Consider the following 24,876-nt stretch of genomic DNA (forward strand, 5'->3'; position numbering starts at 1 on the left):
TGAAAAATTTGATTAAAAACCAGAATTCATCTATCTGCTGTCTGCAAGAAACACACCTTACAAGTAAAGAGAGTAACAAACTAAATGTAAAGAGCTGGAACAAGGTAATCCATGCCAATGGAACTCAAAGACAAGCAGAAGAAGCAACTATGATATCAAATAAGTTAGACTTCAAGTCCAAGCTTATCAGAGGAGACAAAGCAGGTCATTTTCTACTGGTTAAAGGATCAATTCAGCAAGAGGAATAACAATAGTCAACATTTATGCCCCAGACATAGGTGCAGCTACTTTCATAAAACAAACTCTTTGTGACATTAACTTACACATAAATCCCAATACAATAATACTGGGAGACTTCAACACCCCTCTCACACCACTAGACTGGTCTTCTAGACAAAAGGTCAGTTGAAATGCCTCAAACCTAAAGAACACCATCAACAAAATGGACCTATTAGACACATAAAGAATATTCTACCCAACTACATCAAAGTTCACATTTTTCTCAGCTTCTCGTGAAACCTTCTCCAAAATAGATCACATCCTGGGCCACAAAAAGAGCACTAGCAAATTGAAAAAATATGACGTACTCCCCTGTGTCTTTACAGACCAAAATGGAATGAAACTAGAAATCAACTCTAAGAAGAACCAGAGAGAACAAATAAATATGTGGAGACTGAACACCACACTGCTAAACGAAGAATGGGTCATAGAAGAAGATATGATTCATATCTTGCTTCTAGGAATCAAGAAATTCTGATAAAAAATAAATAGAGATATGAGCTGGGCATGGTAGTGCATGCTTGTAATCCCAGCATTTGGGAGGCTGAGACAGGAGGATTATACAGGTTCGAAGCCAGTCTCAGCTACTTAGTGAGGCCCTTTGCAACTCAGCGAGACCCTGTTTCAAAATAAAGAGTAAAAAAATAGAACTGGGGGTGTCTCTCAGAGATAGAATGCCCCCATCTTCCATCCCCAGTGCCGCAAGAAAAAAAAATAGAGATACAACATATCAAAATCTCTGGGACACCTTGAAGGCAGTATTAAGAGGAAAATTCATAGCATTGAGTGCCCACATAAAAACAGAAAATCACCAAGTAAATAACCTAATGACACACATCAAAGCCCTCAAAAAAACAGAAACAGTCTAACCCCAAAACCAGTAGAAGACAGGAAATTATTAAAATCAGAGCAGAAATCAACAAAGCAGACAGCAAAAAAAAAAAAAAAAAAAAAATACAGAAAATCAACAAAACCAAAAACTGGTTTCTCAAAAAAAAAAAAAAAATTAACAAGTTAGATAAACCACTTAGTCATCGTAACCCAAAAAAGAGAATCAACCCAACATACAAAGATAAGAGATGAAAAAGGAGATATTACCACCACAGTGTAGAAATCCAGGTGCTTATAAAAAACTACTTCGAAGCTGGGTGTGGTGGCACACACTTGTAATCCTCGCATTTAGGAGGCAGAAACAGGAGGATCGCGCAGGTTCAAAGCCAGCTATGCTGGCTTAAGAGACCCTGTTTCAAAAAAAAAAAAAAAAAGTTAAAATAGGTCTGGGAGTGTAGCCCAGAGGTAGAAGGGCTTCCAGGAACCCCAGTACCACCACACAAAAAAAAAACTACTTAAAAAAACTATACTCCAATAAAATAAAAAATTTAGAAGAAATTGACAACAGATAGATAAGTACAACAGATAGATAAGTCCAACAGATAGATAAGTCCAACCTTCCTAAACTGAGTAAAGAAGATATAGAAAATATAAACTGACCAATAGCAATCAAAGAGATTGAAGCAGAAATAAAGAGCCTACCACCAAACAAAAGCCCAGATGAGATGGTTTCCCAAATGAATTTTTTTTATTTTCTTTTTTTTTTATTGGTGCACTGTATTCATACATCATAGTAGGATACATACTTTTGTAGACATACATGCACACTTTTCCCAGTCAGCCCCCACCCGAACCCCACCCCATTCTCTCCCTATCCCTCCCTCCCATGCTTGGCTTAGTAGTTGACATCTAGTATTATGGCAATTTATCTAAAATTAAAAATGATAATCTCACATAACAGTTTCATTTGTCTGATACCAAGCTTTTGATGACTTAAAGATAACATTTCAATATTTCTTTTTGCTTTCTTTCTTACCAGAGAATATTTTTTTCTATTTTTTAGGTGAAACTATCATATATTTATATATTTATTTTTTCAGAAAAAAATCTATCCTAATATGGAATATAGAGTCTAGGTACCCAAAACGATCTTGAAAAAGAACAAAGCTAGAAGATATATATTTTCTGAATTCAAACCATATAAAGCTACAATAATTGAAACAGTGTAGTACTGTTCTAAAGGCAGATATATAAACCATTGGAGTTAAATAAAAGCCTAGAGCTAAATTCTTCCCTATATTGTCAAGTTATTTTTGACAAGGTTTCCACGAACATTTGGTGGTGGAAATGATAATCTTTTAACTAAATATTGTTAAAAAATAATAATTACATGGAAAAGAATAAAATTGGACCCTTACCTAATCCCATATACAAATATTAACTCAAAATAGATAATAGACCTAAATACAAATCTTAAGATTATAAACTTTTAGGAGAAAATCTGGGTCATAAAACCTCACAACATTGAAATTGACAGTGATTTCTTGGTTATGATTTCAATGACACAGGCAACAGAGGAGTATACAGACTCCCTAAAAAATAAAAAAATAAAAAAATTGTATATCCAAAGACAATGTAAACAGAGTTAACAGTTACTAATAGAATGGGATAAAATATTTCCAAATGCTATATCTGAAGGTATATTAATATTCCAACTAGAAATCCTAAAAATTAACAACAATAAAGGCAAACAATACCATTTAGAGATAGGTAAAAGACTAACATAAATAATGAATCTCCACAGATAACCAATCTTAATTGTCTGTTGGATGGAAACTCTTGTTTCTCTGGTTCTGGTGTGTGTTACCTATTTCTTCTTTGTAGTTAATCTCTTTGAGTATTTTCTCTAGCGCTGGTTTTGAAGACATAAATTCCTTCAGTTTCTGTTTGTCATGGAAGCTTCTTATTTCTCCATCTAATTTGATAGAAAGTTTTGCTGGGTAGGAAATTTTTGGCTGGAAGTTGTTTTCTTTCAGAGTTTGGAATATGTTACTCCAAGCCCTTCTGGCTCTCATGACTTGGTTTGGGAAGTCTGGAGTGATTCTAATTGGTTTGCCTCTGAATGTCACTTGGCCCTTTGTTTTTGTTGCCTTTAAGATTCTCTGCTTGGCTTCCACATTGGTCATTTTGACAATTATGTGGCGTGGGGATCCTCTTCTCCGATCCTGTCTAAAGGGAGTTCTATAAGTTTCCTGGACCTGTGTATCAACCTCTTGCTCTATGTCTGGAAAATTTTCTGCTATTACTTCCTTGAAGAGATTGTTGATCCCTTTGGTTTCACTTTCTTTTCCCTCCTCTATTCCAATTATTCTTAGGTTAGCTCTCTTAAAATGGGCCCATATTTCTTCAATATCAGATTTCCTGCTGTCGGATATTTTTTCTAGATTAGAAACTATGAGTTCATTTTTGGATTGCTCATCTTCTAAGAGCGAGATTCTGTTCTCCATGTGTTCCAATCGGTTGTTTGTGCTTTGAATTGAGGCCTTTACTTCATTAATTGCATCCTTTATCTCTTTTTGGCTCTCTCTGAGTTCTTTTCGAAGCACCTCTATTATTTCTACAGTTATTTTCCTGATTTGATCTTCTAGAAATCTCTGATTTTCTGTTTTATCGGGTTCTGATGTTGTGGGGTTGTGGGCATTAATTGCTCCAGTATTATTCCTCTTTCCCATGATTTCCGATGTTTGTGCCTTCTCTGGGTTCTTCCCTTGGGTCACTATGACTTCCCTTAAGGTTTTCTGGATCTCGAGTCAGTAGTATCTCAGACCCCACTACTCCTTTACTGGGTTTTATCACAGAGTCTCCGACCCAGAGAGTCGATAGAGGCTGCTTTAGACTGTGGGGGGGTGCAGGTTGCACGTTCTCCTAGTGTGATATCTCTGCCACCGCCCCTCCCCCACCGGGTCAAGTTCCAGGGAGTACAGTACTGGGATTTCTCCTCAGTGGCCCGCAATTTGACTCACTGTTCTTGAGTACGCAGATGTAGCTATACTGGCCTCGCTGAATTCGCTGCTGCTGCCGCCGGTGGCAATATGGCGCCGCTGCTACGCCCTCGGCTATGGGGCTGGCGTTTTTCTTCTTGATTTTGATTTCTACTCTGAATCCCTGCAGCGTGTGCTGAGCTCGGCCACTGGGAGCTTTAGATGCTCTCTGCGCGAAGAAATCCCGCCTAGCTGTTCCGCAGTGGCTCACCTCGGCTTGGTGTAGCCGTCCCGTGAATTCGCCGGTACCTCCGGCAGTATGGCGCTGCTGCCGCGTCTGCCGCGTCCTCGGGTGCGAGGCCGGTGTATCTCCTCTGTGGCTCTGTTCTCAGTCCGCTTTCTCTCTGGAGCCTGGTGATTTTTTGTTTCACTGGTGATGGTGTTTTCTGGCTATGAAAGGCGCTGATTTTGTGGTAATGGAGATTTGTTGTTAGCGGGGCTCTTAAGCCCCACTTTTCTCGGTCGCCATCTTCCCGGAAGTCCTCCCAAATGAATTTTATCAAAGCTTTATAGAACAGCTAATCCCAATACTCCTCAATCTATTACATAAAATAGAAGGAAACAGGATTCTCCCAAATACATTCTATGAAGCCAACATCATATCAATACCAAATCCAAATAATGACAGCTCAAGGAAAGAAAACTATAGGCCTATATCCTTGAGGAACTTAGACACAAAACTGCTAAACAAAATACTAGCACACACATTCAAAACCATATCAAGAAAATCATACACCATGACCAAGAAGGGTTAATCCCAGGGATGCAAGTTTAGTTCAACATATGAAAATCAGTCCATGTAATTCATAAAATAAACTAAACCAAAAACAAAAACCACATGATCATTTCAATAGATGCTGAAAAGCATTTGACAAAATCCAATATCCATTTATGCTAAAAAGCACTGCAGAGAATTGGAATAGAAAGAACATACATCGCCAGATGTGGTGGCGCACGCTTGTAATCCCAGCATTCAGGAGGCTGAGACGGGTGGATCACGGTTTGTGGACAGCCTCAGCTACTTAGTGAGGCCCTTTGCAACTCAGAGAGACCCTGTTTCAAAATAAAGAATAAAAACTAGGGCTGGGGGTTAGCTTGGAGATAGAAGCCCCTGGGCTCCATCCCCAGTACTGAAAAAGAAAAGTGGGAAAGTGAACTAAATGAACACTTCACAAAAAAAGAAATTCAAATGGTAATAGATGCATGAAAAATGTTCAACATAATTTGCAATCAGAGTGATGCAAATCAAAACTACTCTGAAATTCACCTAACTCCAACTAGAATGGCAATTTTTCAAAACACAAACAACAACAAATGTTGGTGAAGATGTAGAGAAGTAGAAACTCTAATACATTGTTGGTGGGATTGCAAATTAGTGCAATCACTTTGGAAAACAGTCTGGAGGATCCTCAGAAGACTGGGAAAGACCTACCATATGATCCAGAAATACCACTTCTGAGTATCTATCCCCCCAAAAGTGGAAGTGGGGTGACTGGGATCAGAAGTGAGAAGGTGGCTTACTTTACATGTAAAAACCTTGGTCATCCTTGTAATTCCAGTAACTTGAGAGGCTGAGACAGGAGGATTGCAGGTTAGAGGACAGCCTCAGCAAGTAGTGAGACTCTCATCAACCTAGTAAGACCCTATTACAAAATAAAAATAAAAATAGATCTGAAAAAAAAGAAAAAAGAAAAAAAATAGATCTGGGGGTGTAGCTCAGAGGTAGAATGCCCCTGGGTTCAATAAGCAGTAAATAAATAAATAAATAAATAAATAAATAAATAAATAAAATCTTTAAGCTGGGCATGGTGGTGCATGCCTATAATCTCAGTACTTAGGAGGCTGAGACAGGAACTACCAAACTACTGCATGCATATCTATGTTCATAGCCACACCAGTCACAACTGCCAAACTATAGAACCAATCAAGATGTTCATCAACAAATGAATGGGTTACAAAACTATGGGATATGAACACAACGGAATTTTTCTCAGCCATAAAAAAACACAATTACATCATTTACAGGGAAATGGATGGAACTGGAGAACATTATGCTAAGTGAGATTAGTCACAAAAAGTAAGAAATAAGATGCTCTTCTTAATCTGTGGAAGCTGGGAGAAAATGGGTCATAGGAAGAACTTTAGATAAAAGATAACCTATAGATGAGCAGATAAGGTGACTTAATTAGGGAGGTTGGAGGGAGAAAGAGGGAACTTCCCTAAGGTACATGATATACATTCACAAACATATCAAAGTCAATCACTAAGCCAAACATGAGAAGGAGGAAAGGGGAAGGGAATTGGGGAAGGGTAAACGAGTGAAGTATGCACATATACTGGGTGTGGTGAGCACACTTACAAGTTACAACCCCAGGATTGCATTTGGGAGGCTGAGAAGGGAAAGATCGCGGTTCGCAGACAGCCTCAGCTACTTAGTGAGGCCCTTTGCAACTGAGATCTTGTTTCAAAAAAAAGAGGGCTGAGGGTGTAGCTCAGAGGTAGAATGCCCCTGGGTTCCATCCCCAGTACCCCCCCCTAAAAAATATGTATGACTACAAAGCACCAAAAAAAAAAAAAAAATAGGCCAGGTGTGGTGGCAAACACTTGTAATCCCCGCGCTTGAGAGGCGGAGACAGGAGGATCATGCTGGTTCGAAGCCAGCCTCGCTGGCTTAAAAGACCCTGTTTCCAAAATTTAAAAATATATAAAATAAGGTCTGGGAGTGTAGCTCTGAGGTAGAAGGGTTTCCAGAAACCCCAGTACCACCAAAACAAAAAACAAAAAACAGGCACACAGACCAATGAAAAAGGATAGAAGATACAGAAACAAATCCACACACTTATATTCACTTGATCTTCGACAAAGGGGCCAAATACATACACTGGAGAAAAGACAGCCTTTTCAACAAATGGTGCTGAGAAAACTGGCTATCCATTTGTAGAAAAATGGAAATAAATTCTTACCTCTCACCTACACAGGAATCAATCTGAGGTGGATCAAAGACCTCAAAATTAGACCAGAGACTGTAAAGCTATAGAGGAGGGTACAGGTTCAACACTCCAACAAATAGGGACAGGTAGTCACTTCCTCAACAAGACCTCCAAAGCTCAGGAAATTAAAACAAGAATTAACAAGTTAGATGGCATCAAACTAAAATGTTCCTGCTCATCAAAGGAAATCATCAAGAGTCTAAAGAGAAAGCCTACAGAACGGGAGGTCTTTACCAACTATCCCTCTGATAGAGGACTAATATTTAGAATATACAAATAACTCAAAGTATTCTACATCAAAAAGAATAAATAATCTGCTGGGCGTGGTGGCGCACGTTTATAATCCCAGTGCTCGAGAGGCTGAGACAGAAGGATTGCACAGGTTTGAAGCCATCCTCAGCTACTTAGTGAGGCTCTCAGCAACTTAGTGAGACCCTGTTTCCAAATAAAGTATAAAATAGGTCTGGGAATATAGCCTGGAGGTAAAAAAGCCCCTTGGCTCCACCCCCAGTACCACACACAAAAAAAAAGAAAAACAAATAATATAACCAAGAAATGGGCAATTGAATTGAATAGACACTTCACAAAAGAAGAGATACAAATGGCCAATAGAGACATGAAAAAAATGTTTAACATCATTAGCAATTAGAGACATGCAAATCAAAATTATACTGAGATTATTCCATCTAACCCCAATCAGAATGACAATCATAAAAAATCAAATAACAATAAATGTTGGCAAAGAGATAGGAAAATAGGAACTCTTCTACACTGTTAGTAGGAGTGTAAACTAGTTCAGCTGCTATGGAGATCAGTGTGGAGATTGCTTAGAAAACTGGGAATGGATCCACCATATGATCCAGCTATACCACTGCTGGATATATTTCCAAAGGGGCTGAAACCAGAGAATTACAGTAATATATACATACCCATGTTTATAGCAGCTCAATTTACAATAGCCCAATTATGGAATGAACCTAGGTATCATCAACAAATGAATGGATTACAAAATTATGGGAAATATACACAATGGAATTCTATTCAACAATAAAGAACAAAATTTGCAAGATGGAAGAACCTGGAGAACATTATGTTAAGTGAGATTAACTAATCACAGAAAGTAAACGATCATATGTTTTCTCTACTATGTGCAAGCTAGGAAGTAATTGGGACACCAGAGGGAGCCAGGGAGGTAGGGGAGGGGAGGAGGAAGACTGAGGTTTATTAATGGAAATACTACCATCAACTGTGTGTACACATGTTAATATACCAGTGCCAATCTAGGTACTTGGTATTGGGAAGGAGGAAAATAGGGAGGCAGGGAGGGGGAGGGACCAGATTCTGTGTGAATGTATGCCATTGTCAACATGTTTTACATTATGATATGGAAATATAATGTACCAATAAAGACAGGGAAAAAGGTCAGTTTGACTCACTGTTAAAGTAAAAAAAAAAAAGAAGAAGAAGAAAGAAATGTAGGTCTAGAAAATATCTAGCACCTTAATTTTTTTTTTTTTTTTTTTTTTGGTGGTACTGGGGTTCCTGGAAGCCCTTCTTCCTCCGGGCTACACTCCCAGACCTATTTTATATTTTTGAAACAGGGTCTCTTATGCCAGCACGGCTGGCTTCGAACCTGCGCGATCCTCCTGTCTCCGCCTTCCAAGCGTGGGGATTACAAGCGTGCGCCACCACGCCCGGTTTAGCACCTTAATTTTTTTAATTTTTACTTTTTGGTGGTACTGGGGGTGGAGCCCTGGTGCCTTCTACCTCCAGGCTACATTCCCAGACCTATTTTATATTTTATTTGGAAACAGGATCTCACTAAGTTGCTGAGAGCCTCACTAAGTAGCTGAGGCTGGCTTTGAACCTACACAATCCTCCTGTCCCAGCCTCCCAAGCACGGGGATTACAAGCGTGTGCCCAGCTCATCTAGCACCTTTAAAAATACTTTTTTATGTGGTTCTGCATATTGAACCCAGGGGCAGTCTATCTCTGAGCCTTGTTTTTATTTTTAAGTGTATATTTTTGTGTGGTACTGGGGATGGAACCCAGGGGCATTCTACCTCTGAGCAACACCCCCAGCCCTATTTTTTATTCTTTGTTTGGAAACAGAGTCTCACTGAGTTGCAAAGAGCTTCACTGAGTAGCTGAGGCTGTCCACGAACCAGGATCCTCCTGTCTCAGCCTCCCAAATGCAGGGATTACAAACGTCTGCCACCATGCCAGGAATTTTTTTTTTTTTTTCTGGTACTGGGGTTCCTGGAAGCCCTTCTACCTCCGGGCTACACTCCCAGACCTATTTTTATATTTTTATGTGGAAACAGGGTCTGTTAAGCCAGCACGGCTGGCTTCAAACCTGTGTGATCCTCCTGTCTCCACCTCCCAAGCACCGGGATTACAAGCGTGCGCCACCACACCCCGGCCACGCCCAGCTTTTAAATGTATTTTGGAGAGCCGGGTCCGGGTCGCGGGACCCTGGGCCCTGGGCTGGACCACATATAGCACGCCAGATCCCCGGAGAAAGCGGGCCCATAAGACCCTGGGTCCCGGGCAGGGGTCGTGCGGGGCACGCCAGCCGGGACCCAGGTCGAGGGACTCTGGGCTCGGGGCCAGATCGCGCATAGCACGCCAGACCCTTGGTGAAACCGGGCCCAGTAAGACCCTGGGTCCCGGGCAGGGGTCGCGCAGAGCACGCTGGAACCCCGGAACAGCCAGGGCCCAGGTCGTGAGACTCTGGGCCCCAGGCGGAGCAGTGCGGAGCACACTGGACCCATGGGGAAACCGGGCTGGGTCACAGTGCTACTGAGTAGCTGATTCCACTACCTCCTCAAACCACACATACTGAAGAAAAAGAAAAAAGAAAAATATCGGAGAGGGGTTAAGAAGGCTGTAGTGGATGCCAGGATACTGGAGATGCAAACAAAACTTATCCAAATGCACTGGAACTTATGGAAAAATTCCCTGTAAAGGAGGACTGCTGTTTCTCTATATTGTTAAGAATCTTGGACATCAACTGTAAAGAGAGAGTTTAGGGGAGACCAAGGAGAAAGGTGGTATTGAAAGCAGTCTCTGTGATGGCAGTGGAGACTTGTATTCAGGAGAAGCAGAAATTGGATCCTACCAACCTTATTTTTTTTGGAGACATTACACCAAATTTCAAATGCTACCGTCGCGCATGCTTAGGAACACTGGACAACATTCAGAGTGGAAAAAGAGCTTGGAAAAGAGTTGAAATGGTGGAGGCAATGGCAATTGCAGTGGCCAGTACTCAGGGGAGGCAGAGATCTGATGCATTACACCTGGAACCTTTGAAGTAATAACCCCAGAGGCAGAATGCTACCACCACGCACCTTCGAGAACATGGGACAATTGGTTAAGCGAAGAGGGTGCTCAGATTGAAGCCTGACGAGGAGTGAGGCCGGCGACGGACCCAGCAAAGCTTGGATTAGAGCCTGCTGTGAGGCAAGGCCGGTGCTGGGACCTTCGAGGCCAGGATCGGAGCATGCCGAGGGGTTAGGCCAGTGCCAGGGCCAGCAAGGCTGGGATCGGAGTCTGCCATGAGGCAAGGCCGATGCTGGGGCCTTTGAGGCAGCGACCGGAGCCTGCCAAGGGGTTAGGCTGGTGCCGGGGCCGATGGCCGACATCGGAGCCTGCCATGAGGCAAGGCCACTACTAGGGCCTCTGAGGCCAAGATTGGAGCCTGCCAAGGGGTTAGGCCGATGCTGGGGCCAGTGAGGCCGGGATCGGAGCCTGTCAAGGGATTAGGCTGGTGTCGGGGCCAGCAAGGCCGGGATCTGAGCTCACCGTAAAGTAAGGCCGGTGCTGGGGCCTCCGAGACTGGGATCAGAACCTGCCGAGGGGTTAGGCCGGTGCCAGGGCCAGCGGCCGGCATCGGAGCCTTCTGTGAGGCAAGGCCGCTACTGAGGCCTCCAAGGCCAGGATCGGAGCCTGCCGAGGGGTTAAGCCAGTGCTGGGGCCAGCAAGACCGGCATTGGAGCCTGCTGTGAGGCAAGGCTGGTGCTGGGGCTTCTGAGGCTGGGATCGGAGCCTGCTGAGGGCTTAGGCCAGTGCCAGGGCCAGTGGCCAGCATTGGAGCCTTCCGTGAGGCAAGGCCGCTATTGAGGCCTCCGAGGCCAGGATCGGAGCCTGCCGAGGGGTTAGACCAGTGCTGGAGCCAGCGAGGCTGGCATCGGAGCCTACCATAAGGAAAGGTGGGTGTTGGGACCTCCGAGGCCGGGATTGGAGCCTGCCAAGGGTTTAGGCCGGTGCCAGGACCAGCGTGGCCAGGATTGGAGCCTGCTGTGAGGCAAGGCCGGTGTTGGGGCCTCCGAGGCCGGGATCGGAGCCTGCCAAGGGGTTAGGCCGATGCCGGGGCCAGTGGCCGGCATCGGAGCCTTCCATGAGGCAAGGCCGGTGTTGGGGCCTCCGAGGCCGGGATTGGAGCCTGCCAAAGGGTTAGGCCGGTGCTGGGGCCAGCGAGGCTGGCATCAGAGCCTGCTGTGAGGAAAGGCGGGTGCTGGGACCTCCAAGGCCGGGATCGGAGCCTGCCGAGGGGTTAGGCCGATGCTGGGGCCAGTGGCTGGCATCGGAGCCTTCCATGAGGCAAGGTCGCTACTGAGGCTTCCGAGGCTGGGATTGGAGCCTGCCAAGGGGTTAGGCCAGTGCCAGGGCCAGCGTGGCCGGGATCAGAGCTCACCATGAGTCAAGGCCAGTGCTGGGGCCTCCGAGGCCAGGATAAGAGCCTGCCGAGGGGTTAGGCCGGTGCCGGGGCCAATGGCCAGCTTCGGAGCCTTCCCATGAGGCAAGGCCACTACTGAGGCCTCTGAGGCCGGATCGGAGCCTGCCGAGGAGTTAGACCGGTGCTGGGGCCAGCGAGGCTGTCATCAGAGCCTGCCATGAGGCAAGGCCGGTGCTGGAGCCTGCGAGGCTGGGATGGAGCCTGCCAAGGGGTTAGGCTGGTGCTGGGGCCAGCGAGGCCAGGATCGGAGCCTGCCGTGAGGCTAGGCTGGTGCTGGGGCCTCCAAGGCCGGGATCGGAGCCTGCCGAGGGTTTAGGCCGGTGCTGGGGCCAATGGCTGGCATCGGCGTCTGCCGTGAGGCAAGGCCGGTGCTGGGGCCTCCGAGGCTGGGATCGGAGCCAGCTGAGGAGTTAAGCTGGTGTCGGGGCCAGCGAGACCAGAATCCGGACCTCCCATGAGCCAAGGCCACTGTTTGAGCCAGCGAGGTCTGGATCAGTCCACCGGGTAGCCCGTCCACTACTGGGGGCCTTCAAGAGTGGGATCGGTACTTGCAACGCGGCATGCACAGAGAAATATCGCAGAAAATAAAAATCAGATGCTTCCCCTAATCAGCAAAAACTAGGAGGAATGGGGCAACAGGAAGAGGTCGAGCTATAGAAAGGGCCTTATAGTGAAGCAACTAAGGTGACCAATCAGGGGGTATGGAATAGGGGAGGATGGAGCCTCTTTAAAACGCAGGAGGTACATAAACAAATGTATCAAAGATAATCACCAAATAAGCATGGGCTCAAGGGAGGGGGAGGGAATGGGATGGGGGCTGGATGAGGGCTAATTGGATGATGTGTGCTTGTATATCCTCTCAAGTCTTGTATTCCAATGTGTTATATGATTACAAGGCACCAATAAAAAAATGTATTTTGAACCAGGGTGTCACTTAAGATGCTGGGACTGGCTATTATAAACCTTGGATCCTCCTGTCTCAGCCTTCCAAGTACTGGGATTACATGCATGCACCATCACACTCGACTTAAAAATACTATTTTGTGTCTGTCTGTGGCACTAGGGATTGAACCCAGAGACATTCTATCTCCAAGCTATTTACCCCCAGTCCTACTATTTTTAACTTGGAAATAGGGTCTCACTAGGTTGATGAGAATCTCACTACTTGCTGTTTGTCCTCAAGTCTGTGATCCTTTTGTTTCAGCCTCCCATGTACTAGGATTCCAAGTGTGCACCACTATGCCTGGCAAAGATACTTTTATAAACTGGGCATGGTGGTTCATGCCTGGCATAAAGACTTGAGAGACTCAGGTGGGAAGATCACATGAGCCCATGTGTTGGATATCTATTGTTGTCTAGGCAACAATCAGGACCCATCTAAAAAAAATAACTTTTATAAAGTATCACTTTAAAATACAAAGATCCAAGACCTTTATGGGGAAATAAAAAGAAAGAATTACTAGTTAAAGAATTTGAGCCAGGCATGGTGGCGTGCATCTATAATTCCAGTACTTGGGAGGCTGAAACAGGAGAAATGCAAATTTAAAGACAGCTTAGTCAATTCAAGAAGACTCTCAGCAACATAAAGAAACTCTATTTCACACCAAAAAGTTTCAATGGTGAAACTGCAGTATGGGGATAACAAGTTTTAGTCTTGTGTGGCCAGTTTTTAGTCTAATTTGAGAGTATGCCAGATGAAATGGTAGCAAGACACATGATCTACCTGAAAGCCAAGGCTCAAAGATACTAATCTCACTCAGAAAATGTCATCATACAACCCTGGGAAATTTAGTTGGCTTTAATTTCTCTGCCTAAAAAGGAAAACAGTAGAAGGTACTTGTAGAATGCTTTTTTTTTTTTCAATAGTGAGGATTGAACTGAACCCAGGAGGGGCATTCTACCTCTTGAGCTACACTCCCAGCCCTATTTTTTTTTTTTCAGAACTGGGGATGAAACCCAGAGGCATTCTACTTTCGAGCTACACCCCCAGCCGGATTTTGAATTTTTAATTTGGAAACAGGTTCTCACTAAGTTGTGGAGGGCCTCACTAAGTAGCTGAGGCTGGCTGCAAACCTGGATCCTCCTGTCTCAGCTTCCCAAATGCTGGGATTACAAGTGTGCACCACCACGCCCGGTTTTTATTCTTTATTTTGAAACAGGGTCTAACTGAGTTGCGGATGGCCTCACTAAGTAGGTGAGACTGGCCATGAACCTGTAATCCTCCTGTCTCCGCCTCCCAACTATAGGGATTATAAGTGTGTGCCACTACACCTAGCTTATAATAAATCTTTAAAATATGAGCAGAAGGATTGGGAGAGAGTGAGGAAGGGAATGGAGAGAAAACACATACATGGGGAGAGTTGGAAGACTGAAAAGGTATTGAATGATTATTCTGGGCTATATTGAAACAAGATTTGCTTTAGCAAACATAAAGCCTAAGAATCAAAATATATCCAAGTCAGGCATCACTCTTAAAATACACAAATGCTTTGCTTGAGGTGGAGTTGAAATTGCCATCCCTTTTTTAAGACACCCTAACAATGCAAGAAATTCAAGGCATATGTACTAGGCTGAGGCTGGCTGCAAACCTGGATCCTCCTGTCTCTGGGAATGATGCTCAACAAGTCAGGTATGGTTCCTGCCTTCATTGAACTAACAAAATTTAAAAAAAAAAAAACACTTAGGACTTGTAGGTAAGTGCTTCTTAGAAAGCAAGCAAAAGAGCCATAAAGATATCTGAGAGGTATCAGAGAAGAGTGTTTGAGGAAAGCAGAACAGCAAGAGCAAAGGGCGGGAGGTAAGACTCACTCGGCACTCTGGAGCCGCACTGTTTCGGATCCCCTCCTACACGAGGTCCGCAGACAGACCAGACCAGTCCCATCACTCATGGGATGGGAGAGCGACAGAACCCATCAGAAGGGGTCTAGTTTACCTAAGTCAGCACAACAGGCAGATCTGTTTCAACCCTAGGAGTAAATTCAAAACTACTTATCTGCCGGGCGTGGTGGTGCATGCTTGTAATCCCCGCACTTGGGAGGTGGAGACAGGAGGATCGTGCAGGTTCAAAGCCAGCTGCACTGGCTTAAGAGACCCTGTTTCAAAAATATGAAAATAGGTCTGGGAGTGTAGCCCGGAGGTAGAAGGGCTTCCAGGAACCCCAGTACCACAAAACAAAAACAAAAACAAAAACAAAACAAAAAAACCCTACTTATCTGCTTTTTATCCTGTTTCTGTTTTTTTCAGCCCTTTTTCTGCTGCAGCCCCCTCGACTCTGCTCCACAGAACATCCACTCTATGTTCCTTTTTTAATATTAGACAGTCTCTAATGTCTGAAGACAGAAAGAAATTCTCATATCAGTTTCTGCATTATAGTGAGTATGTTTGAGTGTTTGCTAGGGCTGTGATATCATTTTATATATTATTTTGTGTGGGGGGGAGTACTAGGGATTGAACCCAGGAGTGTCTTACCTTCAATCTACACCCCAGTGCTATTTTATTCTTTCTTTCTTTCTTTCTTTCTTTCTTTTTTTTTTTTTTTTTTTTTTTTTTTTTTTTTTTGGTGGTACTGGGGTTCCTGGAAGCCCTTCTACCTCCGGGCTACACTCCCAGACCTCTTTTTACATTTTTATTTGGAAACAGGGTCTCCTAAGCCAGTACCTGCGGCTGGCTTCGAACCTGCGTGATCCTCCTGTCTCCGCCTCCCAAGCGCGGGGATTACAAGCGTGCGCCACCACGCCCGGCCAGCTATTTTATTCTTTATTTTGAAACAGGGGCACCTGACTCAACATATTCCTTAATAAAACCAGTGCTTTCTGATTCTAGGACCACAAATAAAATGGTTATTATTAACCACAACTAGATGTTTAAACTAAACTTGTTGTGATTTTGACACCACATGTACAGGAATAGAAAGAAGGCCAGTGGGCTGGGGTATAACATTTGAGAGGGCAATTCATAGGAAATAATGATGGAAAGATAGCAAGAGGTCAGACCAATCAGTGTCTCCCAGGCCATGGCGAGGGCTTTGGATTTTACCCTGGGAAAACGGAAGTCTGTAGCTAAACGACAAACTTACACAGCTGGTGAATTTGGAACTGCGAGACTGATTACCTGACTTGTATTCCAGTGTCCTTTACCTCCAATCCCATAATTTAATTTGATTTACTAATTTATGAGCAGGAAACAGAGGCACACACCTATAATCCCCGTTGTTTGGAAGGCTAAGACAGGAGTATTGCAGGTTTGAGGTCAACCTCAGCAACTTAATGAGACTCTGATTCAAAATAAAATATGAAATATGGCTGAGGTGTAGCTCAAAGGTAGAACACGCCCGAGTTCAATCTCTCAGCCCCATTTATTTCTGGTACTGCATATGTGTGTGTGTGTGTGTGTGTGTGTGTGTGTGTGTGTGTGTATGTGTGTGTATGTGTATATGTATATATGTGTATATATATACACACACACATACATACATACACACACAGAGCCTTTCTACCTCCATGCTACATTCCTAGCCCTGTTTATTTTCATGTTGAAACAGGGTCTCACTAGGTTAATGTACTTGTTGAGGCTGTTTTCCAAATTGTGATCCTCCTGTCTCAGCCTCCCAAGTTCTGGTATTATAGTCATGCACCACCATGCCCAGCTCTTAAACAAATATTTTATTTATTTATTTATTTACTTGTTATTAAACCCAGGGGCATTCTACCTCTGAGCTACACCCCAGCCCTATTTTTTATTTTTATTTTGCAATAGGGTCCTGCTAGGTTGACAAGGTTCTCACTACTTGCTGAGGCTGTCCTCTAACCTGCAATCCTCCTGTCTCAGCCTCCCGAGTACTGGGATTACAAGGCTGACCAAGGTTTTTACATGTAAAGTAAGCCTTCTTCTCACTTCTGATCCTACTCACCTCACTTCCTTCCTGTCCCATTCGTCTCTTATATGGCCTTCAAAGAATTGCATTTCAAGATGGAATACATGTGAACCAGACATAGTGGCTCATGCTTGTAATCCCAGTACTTGGGACCCTGAAACAGGAGATGAGATGGTAGGTTAGCAGCTGGCCTCAGCTACTTAGTGAGGCCCTCTGCAACTTAGACCCTGTTTAAAAATAAAGAATAATCCCCGTGCTTGGGAGGCTGAGACAGGAGGATCACGCAGGTTTGAAGCCAGCCTCAGCTACTTAGTGAGGCTCTCACCAACTTAGTGAGACCCTGTTTCCAAATAAAATAGAAACATAGGAAGCTGGGCATGGTGGTGCACGCTGCTTGGGAGGCTAAGACAGGAGGATTGCGTAAGTTCGAAGCCTGCCTCAGCTACTTAGTGAGGCTCTCAGCAACTTAGTGAGACCCTATTTCCAAATAAAATATAAAATAGGTCTGGGAGTATAGCCCGGAGGTAGAAAGCCTCTGGATTCCACCCACAGTACCACCAAAAAAAAAAAAAAAAAAAAGAAGAAGAAAGAAAGAAAGAAAGAAAGAAAGAAAGAAAGAAAGAAAGAAAAATAGGGCTGGGAGTATAGAGTATAGTCAGAGGTAGAAAGCCTCTGGGACACCCCCCCCCGATACCACAAAAAAGAAAGAAAGAAAGAAAGGAAGGAAGAAGGAAAGAAAGAAAGAAAGAAAGAAAGAAAGAAAGAAAGAAAGAAAGAAAGAAATAGGGCTGGTGGTATAGCTCAGAGGTAAAATGCCCCTGAGTTCCATCTCCATCAAAGCAAAAAATAAAAATCTGAAACCAAATATTTTAGAATTTTTGTAGATTGATAATTGAGCTTATTATGAAATATTCCTAAATAAAAAATCAGGCTGAGAATATTTGGCATATATGCTGAAAGTGAAAGTGAATTAGAGTGTGCTGTGACAAACTGAAAATGTTGCATATATACCCAGGGAAGCAAAATCAGAAGCCAAAAATCACTAGTTTGCGGCCAGCCTTAGGTACTTAGACTCTCCATAACTTAGTGAGACCCTGTTTCAAAATAAATTAATAAATCCAGGTGGGGTGGCACACACTTGGGAGGCCGAGACAGGAGAATTGCAGGCTTGAGGACAGCCTCAGCAAATAGTAAGACTCTACCTCATCAACCTAGTGAGATCCTGTTACAAAATAAAAATAAAATAGGTCTGAGGATGCAGCTCTGAGGTAGAAGGCTCCTGGGATCAATCCCTAGTGGTACACACACAACAACAAATAATAATAACAACAAATTAGGGTTGTGGGTATAGCTCACAGATAGAATGCCCCTGAGTTCCATCCCCAGTACACACAAACACAAAGATGGCATACATTCATGAAAATGTATTGAAAGTCTACTCTATGCAGGAGAGGAACTAGATACTGGGTAGGCACTGGGACCTAAGAAACTGAGGTGCACCTCACCCCATCTCAGAGTCTCTTGTCTAAAGACACAAGAAAGGTCATAGGTTTAGTTCACTAATATAAGAAATAGTTGGATCTCAAATCTGGGTGCGGTGGCGCACACTTGTAATCCCAACATTTGGGAGGCTGAGACAGGAGGATCGAGGTTCGTGGCCAGCCTAAGCTACTAGTGAGGCCCTTTGCAATCAGTGAGACCCTGTTTCAAAAAATAAAGAATAAAAAAATATGGCTGGGGGTGTAGCTCAGAGGTAGAATGCCCCTGGGGTCCATCCCCAATACTGCAAAAAATAAAGAAAGAAAGAAAAGAAAAGAAACAATTGGATCTCAAGATAAATTAGGATATATTCCAATCTATTCACAGTGTGTGTGTGTGTGTGTGTGTGTGTGTGTGTGTGTGTGTGTGTGTGTGTGTGTTACTGGGGATGGAAACCAGGGGCATTCTACTTCTGAGCTACACCTCCAGCCTGATTTTATTCTTTATTTTGAAACAGGGTCTCACTAAGTTGCAGAGGGCTTCACTAAGTAGCTGAGGCTGGCTGCAAACCTATGATTCTCCTGTCTCAGCCTCCCAAGTACTGGGATTACAAGCGTGTGCCACCACACCGAGCTCACATTGTCTTTAATATAATTTTAAAGCTGCATAGAGAGGGAGAGTCAACATTAATATGGTCATAATTTTGCATGCATTTTGGGCATACATTTCTTTTCTTGGGGTTTTTGTTTTGTTTCGTTTTGGTAGAGGCAGTTGAACTCACAGGCATTTTACCTCCCACCTGATTTTATTTCTTATTTAGGAACAAGATCTCCCTAGGTTGCTCAAAGCTTCACTAAATTGCTGAGGCTGGCTTTGAACCCGGGGTCCTCCTGTCTCAGCCTCCCAAATTACTGGGATTACAGGTGTGCATCACCATGCCCAACTTAGAGATTTTTTTTTTTTATGGATAGAGGTAGGCAGAGAAAAATAGGGCTCCTACCACCAGCCACAGGAAGGAAGAATGGCAACCAACTACAAAGGAAAGAATTTCAGGGTAATAGCTAGGGGTCCCTAGATTCTAATAAAAAGCATCCTTCTGTCTAGCATAAAACTTTGAATCAATATACTCCCACCCCTGTCTGAATTAAATCTTCTGTCAACTGAGAATGACTACTTCTTCCCTTCCTAACCACTTGGGCTGTGAAACAAATCGAAGGCCTTACTTGCTGCCTGAGAAATACACCTATTCATCCCTAGACCACCATTCAAATACCACCTCCTCCTTGAACCCTCCTAGGATTTCCAGCAGGAAGGAATCAGTAACTTCAATCCTCTGGATTTCAGGAAGAGAAGTCTCTAGCACTGTCCTTGTTTGCTTGCGTTGTCCTACTTTGTTTCTCCCAGGGCCAGGAAGATAACTTAATCAGAGTTGGAAGCACCTGAAGCGGCCACCATTTCACTAATGGGAGCTCAACGCATACTTGTATGGCGGGGGCTGAATAAATGAACGATACATGGGGGGATAGGCCACTTACAGTCTCCGTGCCTTGTTCTACTCTTTAGGTAGACCTGGATATTTGAAATGCCTTAAAACGCTTAACAGATGTTTAGTAAAAAAAGGAGGAGTAAGCCCGGCGGCGTGGTGGCTCATGCTTGTAATCCCCGCACTTGGGAGGCGGAGATAGGAGGATCGCGCAGGTTCGAAGCCAGCCGTGCTGGCTTAAGAGACCCTGTTTCCAAATAAAAATATAAAATGGGCCTGGGAGTGTAGCCCGGAGGTAGAAGGGCTTCCAGGAACCCCAGTACCACCACCACCACCACCACCAACAACAACAATGTAATCTAAGGCTTCTCGGTTTCCATCTCTTGCTAAAATTGGATGAAAATATTTTTGTGGGATCCAGATGAGGAAAATAAGGAGCAAACGTGGATTGGAAAAGATTCCCATGCAGTTCCAGTTAGTTTGGCTCTTGAAACTTTTCTTTCAGAAATTACCACATCGTTAATGGTGATGACGAACAGTGATGATGCAGTGGGGTAATTTTCAGAGTTGCCCCCTTCCACACTTTTTCTGCTTTTTCTAAACGGTGGGTTGATGGAACCCTAAAAAAATTTTTTTTCCAGTACTGGGGATTGAATCCAGGGGCATTCTACTTCCAGCTCTATCTCCAGCCCTATTTTTTAATTCTTTATTTCAAAACAGGGTGTCACTAAGTTGTGGAGGGCCTGAGTGGCGAGGCTGGCCGCGAACCTGCGGTCCTCCTGTCTCGGCCTCTCAAGTATTGGGATTACAGGCGTAAGTCACTACGACCAGCTCTACAGCTGTTTCGATTCCGTGTTTTGTCCCACTGTGATTTGTCCACGGCCCCTATCGCGAGAGCCTGAGGCAGAAACCCTGTTGTCCGGCCTCGCCTGGCATGAGCTCTGAAGACAGACGGTAGCCCCCAGCATCCAGACGCTGTAGCTCCCGGAGAAGCCAAGCCGGGATTTCAGCCCGCCAGCGAAGCCGCGCAGTCGGAGACGCGGCCCGCGACTGCAGGGCCGACGGGACCTAACGAGGCCGGAACCCGGCGCTCAGGGTGTGCGCACGGCGGAACGGAATGACTGCAGTACCTCCCCGCCGTGGGGCCCATTAGAGAGGCGGAAGTTCAAGGAACTGACGTCGCTGGGGGAACTCTGCTTGGGTGGCACTTTCCTGTTCGCGACTCGGCCCCCGCCGGAGGGGCTCGGCTTCGGGATTCAAGATGGAGTCGCTGAGTCGAGCTGGGCAGGAGATGAGCCTGGCGGCCCTGAAGCAACACGACCCCTACATCACCAGCATCGCAGACCTCACGGGCCAGGTCGCTCTGTACACGTTCTGTCCCAAGGCCAACCAGTGGGTGAGTGAGGCTCATCCACCGAGGACGCCCGCCCTGCTGCCGCCGCCTCTTAAAGGAGCCGCGCAGGCTGCTTGGGGCGGGGGACGAAGCCGGAGGCCTGGGCGGCGGAGGCGAGGCCAGGAACTGGCCTGGACCCTGAGGGGTGTTGGAGGCTCGCGGAATTGGAGGAAAGGGAAGAGAGACGTAGGCCAGAGACATGTCAGGGAAAAGCCAATGGAGGGGGCGATTGGAGTTAAATCAGTACCTTGGGGTCGGGTCTGGAAAAGTGGGCTACCTGTCTTCTTTACAGATGCTTTGGAGGATATGAGACCAGTAGGAATCCGAAAGATGCCTGAAAGCTTATGTTAGAGGCTTTAGGAATTATTAGGTAAAATACATACACATAATCTATAAAATGAACACTCGTCCCCTCCCCCCAGCAGACGTAAATGAGAGCCCCCTCTGCAGAGGTCATTTGGATTAGAAGCTTGGAATCCAGTTAGATTCAGTGAGTCCGGCTTTAGTGGAACTAACTATACTGTATTTCCAGAGTTTTGGAGAAGATATCAAGGCACTTAGGGAAAGGGGTTAATGGGATTCCCTGCAGACCTTTTACAGAGAAGACACTGGTGATGTCACCTCCAAATGCTCCCCCCAGACTAAGTACTTTTTGGCTTTTGTGCACCAGAGAGGGTCTAGAAAGTTACAGTCTGTTTACAGACTCTTGTTAGCCTCTGCTTGAAGTTTCATTGGTTGTTGATATAATTGACCCATTCTCTTGTAATTTACTCTCCCTAATTAACTCATTCAGCTATAAGCTTTATACTTAAAATAATCCATGAATTTTAAACTGAACTCATTGGTGGTCACATTTCAGTGGTAACTGAAATCCTTAAGAAAACAAAACCCCGAAATATTATATAATATTTTTGTGATACACAGATGCATAGATTATAGTAATTTGAGGAAGTCATTTGGCATTCATGAAGTTAATTCAGGTGAGAATTTTTTGTAATCATTTTGTCATTTTTTCTTTCTTTTCTTTTCTTTTTTTCTTTTTTTTTTTTTCTTTTTTTTTTTTTTGGTGGTACTGGGGTTCCTGGAAGCCCTTCTACCTCCGGGCTACACTCCCAGACCTATTTTTACATTTTTATTTGGAAACAGGATCTCCTAAGCCAGCGGCACGGCTGGCTTCAAACCTGCGTGATCCTCCTGTCTCTGCCTCCCAAGCGCGGGGATTACAAGCGTGCGCCACCACACCCGGCCTGAGGCTGGCTTTAAACCTGTGCCATCCTCCTGTCTCAGCCTCCCAAGCGCTGGGATTATAAGCGTGTGCCACCGTGCCTGGCTAGAAAGTATTTAAATTTTTAAAAAGTGAAAATGTGATTTAGAAAACAATTCATTACCAACTTTCATTTGCTGTGGCAAGAGTGTATTTAGGTTTTAAACACAGTTACAGTGTTTCTTTTCTTTTTTTGTGGTACTAGGGATTGAACCCAGGGATTTCTACCTTCAAGCTACACTCCCAGCCCTATTTTTCATACTTTATATTGAAACAGTGTCTCACTAAGTTGTGGAGGGCCTCACCAAGTAGCTGAGGCTGGTGGTGAACCTGCAATTCTTCTGTCTCTGCTTCCCAAGTACTGAGGTTACAACTGTGCACCACCACACTGGCTTACAGTGTTTCTTTTATAAAAACGAATAATCCTACTTGTCACACAGTAGAACTAGCCTACACTGGTTCTAAATATTTTAATGCAGTCAACAAACTATTAAAATTTTAATGTTATTTATGTGGAATTAAATTGTTGAAATAAAAATTATCTTGTTTTTTTCCCCAGGAGTACTGCCTTAGCTTAACTACCATCATGAAACTTTCTTCCTAATGATTCAGAGACTTTTTATTGACTTTAAAATATTATTAGCTAGCTGGGTGTGGTGGTGTATGCTTGTAATACAAGCATTTGGAGACCGGAGGATCACGGTTTGTGGACAGCCTCAGCTACTTAGTGAGGCCCTCTGCAACTTCATGAGACCCTGTTTCAAAAAATAAAGAATAAAAGGCTGGGCGTGGTGGCACACACTTGTAATCCCCACGCTTGGGAGGCCGAGACAGGAGGATTGCACAGGTTCGAAGCCAACCTCAGCTACTTAGTGAGGCTTTCAGCAACTTAGTGAGACCCTGTCTCCAAATAAAGTATAAGATAGGTCTTAGGAGTATAGCCTGGAGGTAGAAAGCCTCTGGGTTCCACCCCTAGTACCACCACCACCAAAAAAAAAAAAAAAAAAATGGGCTGAGGGTGTACCTCAGGGGTCCAATGCCCCTGGGTTCTACCCCCAGTACCAAAAAAAAAAAAAAGTAAAAAACAGGACTGGGAGTGTAGCTTGGTTGTTGAATGCCTCTGGGTTCCATCCCCAGATTCTCAAAAAATAAAAAAGTAAAATATTATTAGCTAAGAAACTGATAATTATTTCACAATGAATTTTAGTGTGTACCGGGGATTGAACCCAAAGGCATCCTGTCTTCTAGCTACATCCCCAGTCTGATTTTATTTCTTATTTAGGAGGTCTCACCAGGTTGATGAGAGTCTTGCTACTTGCTGAGGAACGTGCGATCCTCCCATCTCACCTTCTCAAGTACTGGGATTATAGGCGTGTGCAATCATACCCCGTTCAGTACAAGGAAATTCACCACCCAAAAGCACTGTGCAAAGTTATAACTCACGATAAAATAAAAGATTTTGGTTACACCTGTGTCATGATTCAAACACACAAATGGCAGATTTAGGTCATTTTAGCTTATGTTTCATATTTAAAACAGAACTACACAGTTTAAAATTCTAATATGTTGACCCGGTAGTGGTGGTGCACGCTTGTAATCCCAACGCTTGGGAGGCTGAAACAGGAGGATCGCACAGGTTCGAAGCCAGCCTCAGCTACTTAGTGAGGCTCTCAGCAACTTAGTGAGACCCTGTTTCCAAATAAAATAGAAAATAGGTCTGGGATTATAGCCTGGAGGTAAAAGCCTCTGGGTTCCACCCCCAGTACCACACACACACACACACACAAATCTAATATGTTGAAAGTCTTTGTGAACAGCTGGGTGTGGTGGCACCCGCTTGTAATCCCAGCACCTGGGAGGCTGAGACAGGAGGATGGCACAGGTTCAAAGCCAGCCTCAGGTACTTAGTGAGGCTCTCAGCAACTTAGTGAGACCTTGTTTCCAAATAAAGTATAAAATATGTCTGGGAGTATAGCCCGGAAGTAGAAAAGCCCCTGGGTTCCACCCCCAGTAACACACACACACACACACACACACACACACACACACACACACACAGTCTTTGTGGACAATTAGAAATATTTTAGCAAAAATCCTAGCCCCAAGTTTTCACCATTTGTCTCCAATCCATATTTCACAAATTTATAGATAGATCAAAAAACCAACAAGGATTCAAAACACTTCAAACTAAGTCAATGTTTAAAAACGCTGCATTAAGCAATTCATAATTTTATTCTTTGTGGCTTCCCAGACCTCTTTCTCTTCCTGGAGTAAAGAAAGACAAAATGATTAATCCGGGCGTGGTGGCGCACGCTTGTAATCCCTGCAGACAGGAGGCTCTCGCAGGTTCGAAGCCAGCCGTGCCGCTGGCTTAGGAGACCCTGTTAATCCCAGAATTCGGGAAGGCTGAGACAAGAGGATCATGGTTCGCGGAAAGCCTCAGCTACTTAGTGAGGCCCTTTGCAACTCAGTGAGACCCTGTTTGAAAATAAGGAATAGAAAAAT

The 24,876-nt window shown here is 44.3% G+C and overlaps 2 protein-coding genes across 5 annotated transcripts in view; one reads left to right on the forward strand and one right to left on the reverse strand.

Annotated features, from left to right (window-relative positions):
- CACNA1D (calcium voltage-gated channel subunit alpha1 D) overlaps positions 1-24,876 on the reverse strand; it is a gene marked incomplete at both ends in the record, with an annotated part of 454,266 nt that overhangs the window by 416,748 nt on the left and 12,642 nt on the right. The gene's annotated exons all lie outside the window — the stretch shown is intronic.
- The window catches only part of DCP1A (decapping mRNA 1A), a gene marked incomplete at both ends in the record, with an annotated part of 71,557 nt that continues 67,584 nt past the window's right edge, over positions 20,904-24,876 (forward strand). For 2 of the 4 annotated variants that reach the window (XM_080715699.1, XM_080715700.1), the window contains one exon: positions 20,976-21,110. In XM_080715699.1, the coding sequence (XP_080571825.1) occupies positions 20,976-21,110 (135 nt within the window). Of the gene's footprint in view, positions 21,111-24,876 lie in introns of all 4 variants that reach the window. The other 2 variants (XM_080715702.1, XM_080715701.1) reach the window with 2 other exon arrangements.

Source organism: Muscardinus avellanarius, assembly GCF_963383645.1.
Source record: "Muscardinus avellanarius genome assembly, chromosome: 18".
NCBI classification, from domain to species: Eukaryota; Metazoa; Chordata; class Mammalia; order Rodentia; family Gliridae; genus Muscardinus; species Muscardinus avellanarius.